The sequence below is a fragment of the Brassica oleracea genome, chromosome C1 (genome assembly GCF_000695525.1).
Source record: "Brassica oleracea var. oleracea cultivar TO1000 chromosome C1, BOL, whole genome shotgun sequence".
Classification (NCBI taxonomy): domain Eukaryota; kingdom Viridiplantae; phylum Streptophyta; class Magnoliopsida; order Brassicales; family Brassicaceae; genus Brassica; species Brassica oleracea.
Window position 1 is genome coordinate 12,813,479 of NC_027748.1, and position 14,842 is coordinate 12,828,320.

Here is a 14,842-nt window from a genome sequence, read left to right on the forward strand (position 1 = left end):
ATTAAACTTTTACAGAAGAACATAGATTAATCACACCAAAAGATTACCTGAGATCTTGACAGGAGCAAAGCCGATTTAAACTTCTCTGGTTTCAATTGAACATAGTCACTCAGATTTCTTCCACAGTCTTCTACGGCTTTCGAAGAACCGAATGAGCTTTACTTTTTTATTCATCATCCACCGACAAAATATAAACGTGATTAAGACAATAGAAGCTCACAAGGTTTTGTCGGGATAAAAGAATTTGGGCCATGAACATTTACTTTACGAAACCCATTAAAATTGGGTCATGGACTTTGATTTACATAACTCATTTTTAATTGCTATACAAATTATTTTGTGTAGTATTATGTGTAATAATGATGTAATTATAATTGCTATAGTATTTGCGTGTTATATTTTTAAAAAATAACTGTTTAAAAATAAAGTACCATATTAATAAAATAATAAATTCAATACAATAATCAAAATACTTTACTAATTATTTTTTATAAAACATTACACAAATATTATTACAGATAAAAACACGATTACAAAAAAATACATATATGATACAAGGAAATACACAAATGCATATGAAACTTTATTTATTTAATATACTTACAAAAATTATCTATTCTATTAAATTCATATCATACAAAAATATGATTATACAAACACAAAACATATAAATTATACTAGGCAAAAATTTCAAAAACAAAAAATAGAGGGCAGGTCAATATCTAGTTAACCAATAAAATTGCAGGTAAATGGAAAATTCTATGTAATAATGTCTAAGTATGATGTTAAGCATGTGACCCTTGAGAGTCACTTAGGGCACTGTAGAAGATTGACCCAAATGGTTACAAACAACAAGTGAACTATCTTCTCTTACATATGTACGTGTATAGAGGGGACCATTAATTACCGTAAACACACACACGTATATATATATGTATATGTATGTGTGTGTTTTGCCCTAAATTCCAAAATTTGATTGAGCATGGGGACTCATGCGACAGCAGTGCTGCTTTTTCACATTGCTTTTCGTTTCTTGTGATTAACCTTTCGAACCCTTTCCGGTAACCCCAAATAATGAAAAAATAAAAGAAATAAGACAACAAAAAAACAACAAAGACCAAAACAAAAAGAAAATGTTTTTTTTTCATCAACTTGAATACAGACTCCGTAAACACAAAAAGAACATGTTATAAACTAATAAACGCCTAATGAGACTATATATTAAAATAATTATGTTATAAAATTGTGACTGACGTTAAAAGAGTAATTGAGTATAAGAAATTATAACATTTGGTTCTCGAATGACAGGAAAAAGGATCAAAATAATTGTGCATTCGGATTTTAGAAAGCGGTGACTATATAGTAGAGTAGTACTTCGAAAATATGTGAAAACATTTGAAAAAAAACACCTGAACACTATATTTTCAAAAAGAGGACTAGTTTCAAAAAATTATCATTAAAATACAAATTCATATATTAGTAGTTCAACCGCTATAAAGATGATTCGTGTTTTAGCGCTATATAATCCATAGTTCTAGTTTATCATGCATTATTGTTTGTGATACAAACAAAAAATTATGCCTAAGTTAAGGCTTAAAAATTTTGATACTTAGAAATAAAAGTAGCAAAGTTTTAAAAACCTTTTTATTTTTTTGAGCAAAGTTTAAAAACCTACATACAAAAAATACCCGCAGAGGGATAAAGTATCTTCTGGGACAGCTATTTTCTAGGTCACGTCGCTTTCTTTCCCATTGCATATGACGACAAGATATGTCAACCAAAATCTTCCAAAGCATACAAAAGATAAGATATGCCAAGTTACGGTAAAATTCATAATGCACTGTCATTTCAAAGCTGAATCATCTAATTAGGTTATATTTACCTACCTTATCGTAATATATGATATAGTTCAATTATGTTCTTTTACATAAAAAAAATTCAAAAGAGTTTAGCCTACTTTCAGGACATATTATATGGAAACCAAACAAAATCTACGTTAAATGAAGAAAAATGGTTATTAATGTTAACATGATAGATAAGCTCCCTTATTCCAATGATTTAATTGAGGGTTTATTAATGATTTTACATGATGAGGATTGGGTTTCTAATCTTGGAAAGCGCTAATTATGCTATAGTCAGGGGCGAAGCCACTTAGTGGATAGGGGGTGCACAGGCATCCATATTTTTTTGATAAATTAGTGTAATCGTTAAAGAATTTTGAGTGTGCACCCATTATAATATATGATTATGCACCCATTAACATTTACATTTAGTCCAAAGGTAAATATAGTTTAGCTCATTAAAAATTAAAACTTGCTCTGAAGCCCAATTATATTGTCTTTACTTTTTAGTAAAAACCCTAACTATTTGTTCAATTTTTTTAATCGCTTACTTCTTCTAAAACCTGCAAGTACAAACCATCAATTCGACATAATTTTCTTCTATTGTCTACCATACAAAACTGGTAACTAATTCAATTTTTTTGTTAGTGTTTTGAGTTGTTCCAACAATTATTTAAATATCATATAGATTTTTGTTTCAGTCGTAAAAGTCCAAAAATCATAGAAAGTGGTTTTACTCTTGACGAATGGGTTAATGCCTTGATGTTTTGCAGGTTTTCATACTTGTAATGTATATTATTATATAGGTTTCAAAAATCATGTTTTTATATTCCACGGTTGATTTATATTATGTTTTCAGTTTTGATTAGATTTTTTCATCGATGAAAAATAGTTTGTTACTTAATCAACTTTGACGTTATTTATTTACTAAATGTAATTTATATTTATACATTTTTATATTTTATAGATTAATCAATGGAACGGTACTACAAAAAAGCATCAGTTTCACCATCTGATAATACTTCACCATCTGATAATATCGGCGATTTACCATGGGATCCTGCTAAAAGAAAAAGTATCAAAGATTATCACGCAAACCAAGTAGATGAGGTAAGACGCAAATACCTTCTTAGAGGTCCGTGTCAACCACTTGGTCATAACTTTGAAAAGAAACTCATAAGTGGTAAAATGAGACGATTCAATCCAGCTTGGTTTGAATTGTATGGGAATTGGCTAGAGTATAGTGTATCGGAGGAAAAGGCTTATTGTTTGTGTTGCTACTTGTTTAGAGACTATGGATATTGTGGATTTGTGAAAGATGGATTCTCGAGTTGGAATAAGCCTGACAGGTTATCTTTTCATGTTGGAGACTTTAACAGCTCTCACAATAATGTTGTCAAGAAATGTGATGATTTGATGAATCAAGGTCAATCCATAGTACATGCTCTGTATAAGAAGACTAATGCCATGAAAAATGAGTATCGTATCAGGCTAAATGCTTCGATTGATGTTTCTAGATACTTATTGCGACAAGGATTAGCTTTTCGGGGCCACAGAGAAGGAGAAGGGTCTTCTAACAAAGGAAACTTTTTAGAATTTCTGAAATACACAGCTGATCACAATGATGTTATAAAAAAAGTTAATTTGGAGAAAGCTCTAGGAAATAACAAGATGGTTTCTTCAGAGATTCAAAAGGATATTGTAAACGCTTTTGCAGAAGAAGTAGTGAAATCAGTTATAGAAGAAATTGATAATGGAGTGTTTGGTCTATTAGTAGATGAATCTGCTGATGTGTCTGACAAAGAACAAATGGGTGTTGTTTTTCGATTTGTTGATAAAAATGGAGCAGTCAAAGAAAGGTTCGTTGGAGTTGTCCATGTGAAAGATACTTCTTCTTTATCTTTGAAACATGCTATTGATGAGTTGTTTGCTAAGTATGGATTGAGCTTGAAAAAAGTGAGAGGACAAGGTTATGATGGAGAGCTAGCAATATGAAAGGAGAGTTCAATCGGCTGCGATCATTGTTTTTTAGGGAAAACAACTCAGCGTATTATGTTCATTGTTTTGCTCATCAACTTCAGTTGGTTGTAGTAGCTGTGGCGAAAAAGATATTTGATATTGCTGATTTCTTTGATATGGTTTCTACATTACTGAATGCAGTTGGAGCTTCTTGCAAACGAAAAGATGTGGTTTGGGAACGTTATTGAGAGGAGAAAAATGCTGGAATTGCTAGTGGTGACATTAACACTGGCAAAGGACTGAATCAAGAAATTTCTTTTCAAAGGCCAGGAACTACTAGGTGGGGTTCTCATTATAAAACGTTGCTGCGATTGGTTGGGTTGTTTTCTACTATTATTAAAGTTCTTGAGTATATTGAAGTGGAAGGCGCTGATGACTATAAGAGACGCCAAGCATATGGTCTTCTCAAGTACGTTCAGACCTTTGATTGTGTGATCTATATGCATCTGATGTTACTAATTTTGGGAATATGTGAGAATCTATCGATGGCTTTGCAAAACAAAGATCAAGACATTTTGAATGCTATGTCACTAGTAGAATCTACTAAGCGGGAGTTACAGAGAGTAAGAGATGATGGATGGGATTCGCTTATGCTGGCAGTTTCTTCTTTTTGTGAGAAACATGATACTGAAATACTCAGTATGGATGAAGGTTTTATCGATTCTAAGAGGCCAAGGAAAAAAACCAACATAACTAATATGCATCATTACAAGGTTAATTGCTTCAATGCAGCTTTGGATTTGCAACTTCAGGAGTTCAATGATCGTTTTACTGAGGTAAACACTGAGCTGCTTACTTGTATGGCTTCCTTAAATCATGTTGGTGCTTTTCTTGGATTTGACAAGTCAAAATTGGTGAAGTTGGCAAAGTTCTATCCAGATGACTTTAGTTTTATGGAGTGTATATCTCTTGAGCAGCAACTTGGTATTTTCATCGACAATGTAAGACATGATCAACGATTTAAAGATTTGAAAAGTCTTGGAGATCTTGCTCTTATGATGGTAGAAACACATAAGCATATTGCACATCCTTTGGTTTTTAGGCTTTTGAAGTTGGTTTTGACGTTGTCGGTTGCTACTGCAAGTGTTGAAAGATGTTTCTCTGCAATGAAGTTAGTGAAGACAGCTCTACGAAATCGAATGGGAGATCATTTTTTAAGTGATTATCTCATTTGTTTCATCGAAAAAGAATTGCTTGACAATGTCACAAATGAAGAAGTGTTGATCCGATTTCAAGTAATGAGTGAAAGAAGAATGCTTTTATAAAATGTTGTTTTAATATTTTCAGAATATTTTATTTTATTATTTTTCAGAATATTTTATTTCATATTTATTTTTGCTGGTGCACCCATACTAAAAATTTTCTGGCTTCGCCCCTAGCTATAGTCTGCATTCAAACAGATAATCAAGTTCAGACAACATACCACTCTGATTTTTTGGGTTATAAAACCTAATCGATATATATATATAATTTATTTTAAAAATATATATAGTTTAAACTCTATGAGATAATACTCACTAAATCCATACTTATAAATTCATAAACTGAGTTCAAGTTAAATCATTTATAATATACACAACTCAATAAAAGTAATATTTTTTTTTAAAAAAAATATGCAAACATATGATCACATTTATATCTTAAATTAATAATTTTTGTTTAACGTTTCTACAAATACAAATATAAATCAATTTCTAACTTTACTATTATTTTAAAATATATTGTCTTGTTTAGATCTTATAGCGCATATACATCTGAAAGTATGAATTCACAAAAATCCAAATAGTCTAATAAAAAGAGTGGAAGGAAAATCTATAAAATTTAGTAAATATATAAGATTATGAAGATAAATATTTTTAATTTTTAAACATGATTCAATATTTGTTTTTATTTAAAATATTAACTGTAAAAATTGAGTAACTCTAATATTATTAATTTATAAAATTTATTCTATATATTTAAGTGGATATTGGTGCTCAAAAAAAAAAATTAAGTAGATATTGAATATTATTTGGTACTATATAGCTGATGGGTTGTATGTAGGAAAAAAGTATATAGCTCATGGCCTAAAAGAAGCTGAACTGAATATCATCACGGGCCTACTTACACAACACGCTCAAACGACAACGTATGTTTAGTTCATACTTCATTTCAGTCAAGATCCATTTGTGTTTATTTTGCTTCCTAAGTAGCCACTTCTGGACCAAATCCTGAACTCTTAACTCTTTTCATTAAAGAATTAAGCTTTGTGAGACTTTGGTTTCTCTCGCATAAAACTATTCTCATTGATACTCATGGATCCCATAGTAGATTGATTGATCAAACATATCACCATTGGAAAGACGACGACACCACCGAAAATAGAACCATCTCTTGCGAAATAAACAACACTACTAAAAGTAAGGAAATAACTATAAAGATGACTCGTCTGAAAACGTAATAGCTGTAATCTACCACAACGAGAAAAAAAAAATACCAAGACGAAACATGTTTTATTAACAGCTAACGAAACCACATAAGTTTCAGACCGAGGAGCCATCTGATGATGGCTTTAAAAGAAGAACAAGATGAAGGACCAATGGCTTCTTTGTCGAAATGTTAAGAGATTCAACCAGTCATATAGACTTGAGTCTTGACATACTCCTAACTTGATGAACCATCACCATTGGTGGAAGCTTGATCACAAACATATACGAGTGAAAGGAAAGTAATAACACCATCGGAGATTAACGAAAAACAAATATTAATCCAGAACCATTATCGACTAGTTTATGAAAACGTAAATGCTGGCAAATATAATGATTGAAGATGGAGGGGAAAATGGTTATAGATGAACTGTCAAATCGTCTCTGGAAGATAGTTTTCATCTATTTTTTTTTTTTCTTTTGTATGGACTATTATCAATTTTTGTATTTAAAGTATTCAATGTATCAACTTTTGTATTTCAACATTGACAGAGAGAGTTAAACCTTCGAGATCTAAACATTAGAGATTTCAAATAATGGAAAGAGATATATCGAGCTTCTTGGTTAATTCATTGTCATTTAATTAATGAAGCACGATAAATTCCTTGATCATCGAATTCAAGGAAACCAATTCGTACGGAGACAGAATATTTGATCTCCGTGAACGAAGAAGAAGACTCCCAAAGCATCATTATCCTAGAGACCCTTTAAAGGTCTCTTAATTAATCTTTAATACTATTTAACTAGTAAATTTGGTTAAGAGACTTAGTTAAGAATTTTCAATTTTTTTGTACTCCATTGCAAGTATCTTATTTAAGGATTCTTAAAAAAAAAATTATTAAACCTTTTTTATAAATTGGGTTGAATATGAATAACAGCATCAGTGGTTTTGATAGTGGTTTTCACTTATGCTTTGATTGTAGGGAGCATGACACACTAGTCCAGAGTCTAAACCAGAGAAGAGTCATGTCATGTTACAAAGGTGGATCAGTGGGAAACCTCTCGAACAAGATAATTATTATCAGAAGACTAAGCCCATACCAGCACTGAAAGCAACGTTACCGTTACTGAGACACACAACATGATATAACAGTGCACCATAACCTAAAACTTGGATCAAGATTGTAATACAAAAACCAAAACCAACGTCATATTCAATAACTTCTGAACAACACATCAGTATCATAGTTCCTTTCAAGATATACATGGCAGAAGATCAACAAAGAAAGAACAAAACGAAAGCTTGGTGAACAAGAAACAAAAACCCTAATCTCTTATCCATGGAAGAGGGATCATACTTGGAACATACACATAGCCACAAACAATGGCGCGAGAGTAGTCACGCACGTACTCCCGTTCCATCACCTTCTTACTCTTCACCCCATCCTCACCAACCTCATAAAGAGTACAGCAAGTACAAGCCTCATCAGTACCTTCTCCTTCAACTTCCACGCACCAGACGGTGACCCTCTTAGGCTTCACAAAGCAGTACACAGGATTCGCCATATGATACTTATCATCATGGACCTGTAACGCCGGAAGATCAGGACCGGACAAACTGAAATACTTGCTAAACGAGACCTCACCATCACCCAACTTGCTCGAAACCCACACTTCAATCTTCCTTGACGCTTCGTCTTGCTGCAGAAACGACAAGCTATCTCCATTGAAACAAGACAAGTGACTATTATCACCATAAGAGGGAGGACAGAAGCATATGTCCTTGAACGTTTCATCCGAGAAATCGAAAACCCTAATGAACTTTTCACCTTCTTTCCAACATCTATAAGCAACCCAATACATGTTACCCATCACAGACACGCACCTCCTCGTGATCTCCACGTCGACATCAACCTTGCCGCCCACGGTTCTCCAAGAACTCGTCTCGAACTCGTAAATCTCAACCTCTGGTACATTCTCGAAACCTTCAACCTCAAACGGACGACAAGTAAACCTCACGAGCTTGTAGTTACCATCGCCGTTGTTGTATCCAATCCCGTAGTAATCACTACTCGTGATACACCCCGCGGCCTGCTCGACCCATCTGAGTTTATTCAAAAGAGGATTCCAAAGTGCGATGTTGGGGAGTATTGATCCGTGGCTTCTACGCTCCCAACCTTGATAACCACTTTCTTAGATCAGCACTAAGAATAACTCAATTCACAAGCAAAAAACATAAACTTTGAATCCGCGGATCAGACCATCAACACAAATGCGATCAGACAAAAGCCATCGAAATCGAAACAGCTTAACAAGTTGAATTACTGTGATAAAGATAAAGACTTTAACCCACAAACATCAATTAAAACAAAATTCACCTCCTACAAAACGCCGAGATCCAATCAAACAGGCTCCACAGTTACTCAACGTTACAAGCACACTGCCTCATAAAAATCGAAACTTTCCACCTACCCACATTCCAAAAAGGTACAAAATCGAAGTAGGAGAGCACACCTGAGGGAGATCGGAGAGGAGAATGGCGGCAGTGACGCCGCTCGAGTAAGCGATCCATCCCCAGCCCGGACCACTAGCATCAGCCATGGCTTCGCTGAGATTTTTCTTCTTGCTCATCACATCCTCTTCCTCCTCGATTTCGTCCTCTCCTCAGCCATGGCTTCGCTGGGATTCTTCTTCTTGCCCCATCAGAGGAGCTCTCAATTGCGGATTTCAAAACCCTAGATTCGCAAGAACATTCTCTTGCTTCCCCTAATTAACATAAATGCCTTATGTTAGTTGATATGTATTTTTGATTTTGTATTAAATCAAAATTAACATAAGAGACCCAAAGAGCTTGGCAACCACAAAAAATATAATAGAAAGAGTGTGAAAATTGTTAGAAACTTTAGTAGAATTTCTGATGAATCACTATTTACTAATCAACTAGGTCAAAGATTTGTCCTTCCCCGGGACGAATTGTTTTACGTACACTATTATTTATTTTACATTTTAATATATCATAAAATAATAAATATATATTATTATATAAAATTTGGTTCTTCAAAATTGCTAATTAATATGATCACGACACCTGTCAATTATATAATTTAAGATTGTGACATGTGTTAATCTATTTTATAATTAAAATATATATACTAAGATATAGACAAAAATGAATTTTATTAAAAAGTAATTATAAATATTATTTAATAGTAATTTTCTTTTTTTAAAATCTTTATCAAAAGATCATTGCAAAATATTATTTGATAATAATTTTTCTTCTAATATTGTGACATGTGTTTAAACATAATAATTAAATATATATATAATAAAATAATAAAAATGAATAGTGAAAAAACTACTTTTAAAAATTATTTAATAGTAAAACAATTTTTAAAAAATATTTAGTATTAATTTTTTAGAAATTTTCCTTTTTCAAAATCCTAAAAAAATAGATTTGAAAAATTTATTTAATATAATTTTGATTTTCTAAAATTTTAATGAAAATATAATTATAAAAGTTTATATTGAGTTTGGTTCTTCAAAATTACTAATTAACATGATTGTGACACATGTCAGTTATATATTTAAAAATGGGATATGTGTCAAACTACCCCATAATCAAAAATATATATACTAAAATAATGAAAACAATTTTCTTAGAAATTAATTATAAATATTATTTAATAATAATATTATTATTATCTTATTATATAAAGCTTGGTTCTTCAAATTGCTAATTAACATAATCACGACACATGTTAGTTATATATTTAAAAATGTGACATGTGTTAAACTATCTTATAATCAAAAATATATATACTAAGATAATAAAAATGATTTTTCTTAAAAATTAATTATAAATATTATTTAATAGACTTATTATTATTATTTTTATTATTATAGTGTTTGTTTAAAAAGATACTAAAGATAGATAATTATAAAAGATAAATATTATATTTAAAAAAAAATGTTAAACAAAAACAAATTATAAAATCCTACAAGTACAATAAATTATTTAATAAAAACCATGAAGAAAAACTAAATTTGAAATAAATATTTTTACTTTTTTAAAAGTCTAAAAAGAAAATTGTAAAACTCTTATTATTTTTTTACAAGTAACTAATTTTTCTATTTAATAAATAATTGTATGTCAAAAAATCATGACCAAAAATAGCTAAAAATATTTCAGATCTATATTTAAGTTTAAGCTTCCACATATTATTTTTACAAAACACAATAGTATTTACATGAAAAGTATTACCTAAATATTTTCTTTTCATTTCTTGATACAACTCAACTTTTTATTATCTTTATTACATCTTATGATGCTAACATAACTTTTAATTTTGATGTTGTTGTCCTAAATGAGTATGTGTGAATATGATAAATATGTGTCTGTATGTATAAAACAAAATATATAAATAATTAAACATAATTTTTCTATTAAAAATAAAATAGTTGTATAAAAATCTAAAAGAAAAACTAATTATAAAATAAATAGTTTTCTTTTTAAAAGTCTAATTAAAATAAAATGTAAAAATAATCTTATTTTTCTTATAATTAACTAACTTTACTTTTTAATAATTTTGTGTTAAACAAAATATAAACCAAAATTAACTTTGAATATTTTACCTCATATGATTGTGACATGTGTCAGTTAATAAAATTAGATTGTGAATGTGTCAATAAAAACTGTCATTATGTAAAAGTAAATTCTTATTTTTCCAAAATCCTAAATAAAATAGATTTCTAAAAAAAAAATATTTTTTTCTAATCTTAACCAGTTAAGAAGTTTTTTCATTTAAAGAAAAAATCATGACCAAAGAGAATTGTAAAATTTTATTTAATAATAATTTTTATTTAAAAAATTAATGATAAACATGATAGTAACAATTATTTAATTAACAAGAAAAATTGAAAATATATTAGTGATATTGAAAAAAAGACGAATTTTGAAAATGACAACTTTTAAAAATAGTTAATAATAACTGGAAATAATTATTTGATAGAAATTTTATTTTTCTAAATTCTTGACAAAATATAATTGTAAAAAATTATGTAATATTAATTTTCTTTTCTAAAATCCTAAAAACTGTAAAAGAATATTTGATATTTGTTTTCCTTTTTTTTTATAAACAAATCCTAAGCAAAAGAATTTTGTATCATATTTGTAAGGTTTAACCAAAAGAGAATTGTATAAATTTATTTGATAATATTTTTAAGAAAGTATTTGATGATGATCATTATACTAAAAATTATTTAATTAACAAAAGAAGTGTAAAATTAGTATTGATACGAATTGCAAAAATAGTAATTTTAATTTTTTATTAGTAACTAAAAATAATTATTTGATAACAATTTTTTTTTCTGACAGTTATTTTCGCATGACAGTAATTTTCTGATAGCAATAATTATATGACAGTAATTTGCGCTTGTGTTACAAAATATTTAGATTCCAACTCACATTGGAAAACATAAAGATATTTTTTTCCTAATTATAAATAGGGAAATTGTTTAAACTACTATTTTTGTTATAATTTTCATGTTTATTTTAACCACATTTACCTTTAGTTTTTAAGGGATAAATAGACATTTATGTCCCTAGGATTAACTAATATAAAATTTAAGTTTAGATTTGAGAGAAGTTTTGGAGGGTGGAGTTTAGAATTTTTAAGAATAAATAAACAAATACTAAAATTTAAAATTTAATTACTTAAAATTTTATTAAAATAATAAAAAATTTGGAAAAAAACTTCAAAAAGAAAATTTGAAAAAAATATTTTGCAAAAGATTTTATAATATTAAAATTTATAATTCAAAAATTATAAAAAAATAATAAAAAAAAATATTTATTTAAATAGTAATTTATATTTATGTATCTATAAAACAAAGATATAAGTGTCTTTTACCTCTTTAACGAAGAAAGTATTTGGAAAATATCTTTTCAATGAAAGTAAACATGAATAATAGTATAAACAATGTGGTAAACTTGAAATTCTCCCTCATAAATACTACATTTAGCCATTGTATGAAATTTATGTATTTTTATTATCTTAGTTTGTATCATTCCGAAAGTTGAAAGATATTTAAGATTGAATGATATTTTCAAGTTTACAATATAGTAATTAGCTAAAATATTTTAGAAAGTAAGAACAAAAAAGGTATTTACTTTGTTTTCATTTGGATTATGAAACTAATATTCAAAACATATTTAATTTGCTAAGCGTAGATACCTAAATAAAATACATGTAGTAATATGGTGATAGCTCACAACTAGGAATGGCTACAAGAGTCGCTACCATTCTGGAAATCATTTTACATTTGTAGCAAATTTTATAGTAAACTTTGATGCATAAGAACTTTTATAGTCCCTCAATGATCCAATCTCAAACGAATTGTTCTGACTTTAATATCTTAGGATTGCGTTCTAAGAAGCAAGTTTAGAACTTAAAGCAAATAGGTTGTTCTTAATCTCTTGGATGATTCACTTTTGACATAACACAAATTCAGTGTGGGCACTAATCGTCAAGATGTGGATCGTAACCAAGAATTTATGTTCAATCAGCTGCAATTCATAAGTAATCGGAGATATAAAGTTTTCATGGTGGCAAATATATCACTTAAATAAAAAATTAAAAAAAATACAAACTTAGCAGTCTGATACATACCGACTAATAATTCTTATTTGCATCGAAAACTATTATTCGCTTCATTATCAATCACACAGTTTTACTTTGACTCAACAATGAAAACATCAAAAACTTCAAAGAAAAAATAGGAATAAAAGTTTAATACATGATTTAGGGCTAAACTTCCAATGTACAACTCATAAGATTATAATAAAGAAAACATAATTAAGAATAAATTTCTGACATTTTGAGAACTGTTTATGTATTTTGAATTTAGTTTTGATATTATGCCCAATAACAAAAAAAAAAATTCAAAAAATTTGACGAAAAAACATATATCCAATATTTAAATAACAAAAGTCATAAAATATTTCTTTTCTTATACTATATCCTAAACGCTAAATAGTTTATAAACACATAAATTTTACAATATTTAATATTCATATAACAAAATCAGTGAAAATTTTATTTATGATCTTTTTATGATAAATAAATCAAAACAATCATATTTACCTATTTTTTATGATATATAGTTAAATTAAATGATATTAACATACATATATAATAGGGCAATTCTTCTAAATAGATCATTTTCAAGTTTTGGTCACAATAATAGACCACAAGGAGGAAAATGACTAAAATATTTCATTTAATAGGTAAAAGAAGTATAATACCCTAGATATATAAAAAAATAAAGATAAACATAAAAAAATTTAAAAAATTTAAAAATTAATTTAAAAAATAATTTTTATATAGTTTTAGATTATATGTTTTCAAATTCGAACTTTTTTATAAAAAAATTTTTTTTTGAAATTTTTGAAAATTTTTTTTTCGATTCTTTTTTTTTCAAATTTTCTTTTTGTAATTCGAAAATAATTTTTGAAAGTATTTTTAGAATTTTTATTTTCAAATTTTTAATTTTTAATTTTTATTTTATAAAATTTTAAATCTCAATCCCAAATCTCCACCCCTTAACTCTAAACCGTAAAGTTTGGATTAGTTAAGCCTAAGGGTATAAGTGTATATTTACCACTTTAATGAAACATTTTGGTCATTTTGATGGACCACAATCTGATTTGGACTAAATGGACCAAAACATAATCTACAACATAAAAAAAAAATCTGTATGGACCAAAGGGTGTAAAATGACCATTTTACCTTTAATGATAGATCAATGTTGACCATTAGATCAAATTATCTATTTTATAATCTGAACCCTCCAATTTTCCCCTTAAAATCGGATCTCTCTCTCTCTTTCACCTGGGTCCCACCGAAATTTAATCCATTTTCTTCTTCTTCATTTCAGTTCAACTAGACGATTAAATTCACTCCTTTCACCAACCAAAATTCTCTTCTTCAATTCTTCATCTACAAACCCTTAACTCTGTTTCTTAAGGTTTTTCTACAGCTTATGACGCTTTAAAACATCACATGTACGACGTCATTGGTTCAGAAATCTTTAGGTAAGTGTATGTATACTCTCTCCCTCTCTTTCTCTTTCACTCTTCTCTGTCTCTTTTTTTTATCGTTTTCTGTTTCGGTTTAGTCACATAATATGTCTGTTAACGTTATGAATCATGTTGTAAGGTTTAATATAATGTTGTTGAAGTATGAAGCACAATATTGTAGAAAAAATCGTTTTTGCTTACGGTACAACTGGTACAACTTTTAAAAATTCGTTAAGAACCAGTGACACTGGTACAACTTAAAAAGTGAAAGTAGTAATACTGGCAGAATTAGTATTACTGATATTATTCATACGAAACGTACAACTAATACACCTGCTATAACTCTAAGTAACATTAAATAAAAATATGGGTAGAACTTGTATAACTTATAGTAGTCATGTGCCGAGTGAACATAGTATAACTGGTATTACTAGTATAACTTATAACTACTGTTACTTGTAAACCAGTCTAACTGGTAATACTAGTATAACCAGAATTTT

The 14,842-nt window shown here is 28.8% G+C and overlaps 1 protein-coding gene and 1 pseudogene across 4 annotated transcripts; one reads left to right on the forward strand and one right to left on the reverse strand.

The window, feature by feature from the left end:
* Positions 1 to 2,816: 2,816 nt before the first annotated feature.
* Positions 2,817 to 5,125, forward strand: LOC106331943 (annotated as a pseudogene).
* A 2,287-nt stretch (positions 5,126 to 7,412) lies between these two features.
* Positions 7,413 to 9,077, reverse strand: LOC106325903 (putative F-box only protein 15). Of its 4 annotated transcripts, XM_013763977.1 has the most exons (4): positions 8,948 to 9,077; positions 8,780 to 8,876; positions 8,151 to 8,429; positions 7,413 to 7,991 (listed from the first exon to the last, which is right to left on the reverse strand). In XM_013763977.1, the coding sequence occupies exons 2-4, from the start codon at positions 8,857 to 8,859 to the stop codon at positions 7,592 to 7,594; spliced, it is 759 nt and encodes a 252-aa protein (XP_013619431.1). In that variant the 5' UTR covers positions 8,860 to 8,876; positions 8,948 to 9,077; the 3' UTR covers positions 7,413 to 7,591. The 4 variants fall into 4 exon arrangements, with proteins under 4 accessions (XP_013619431.1, XP_013619422.1, XP_013619410.1 ...); XM_013763968.1 differs by having other exon boundaries at positions 7,413 to 8,442; positions 8,948 to 9,075; XM_013763956.1 differs by having other exon boundaries at positions 7,413 to 8,429; positions 8,948 to 9,074.
* Between the last annotated feature and the right edge of the window lie 5,765 nt (positions 9,078 to 14,842).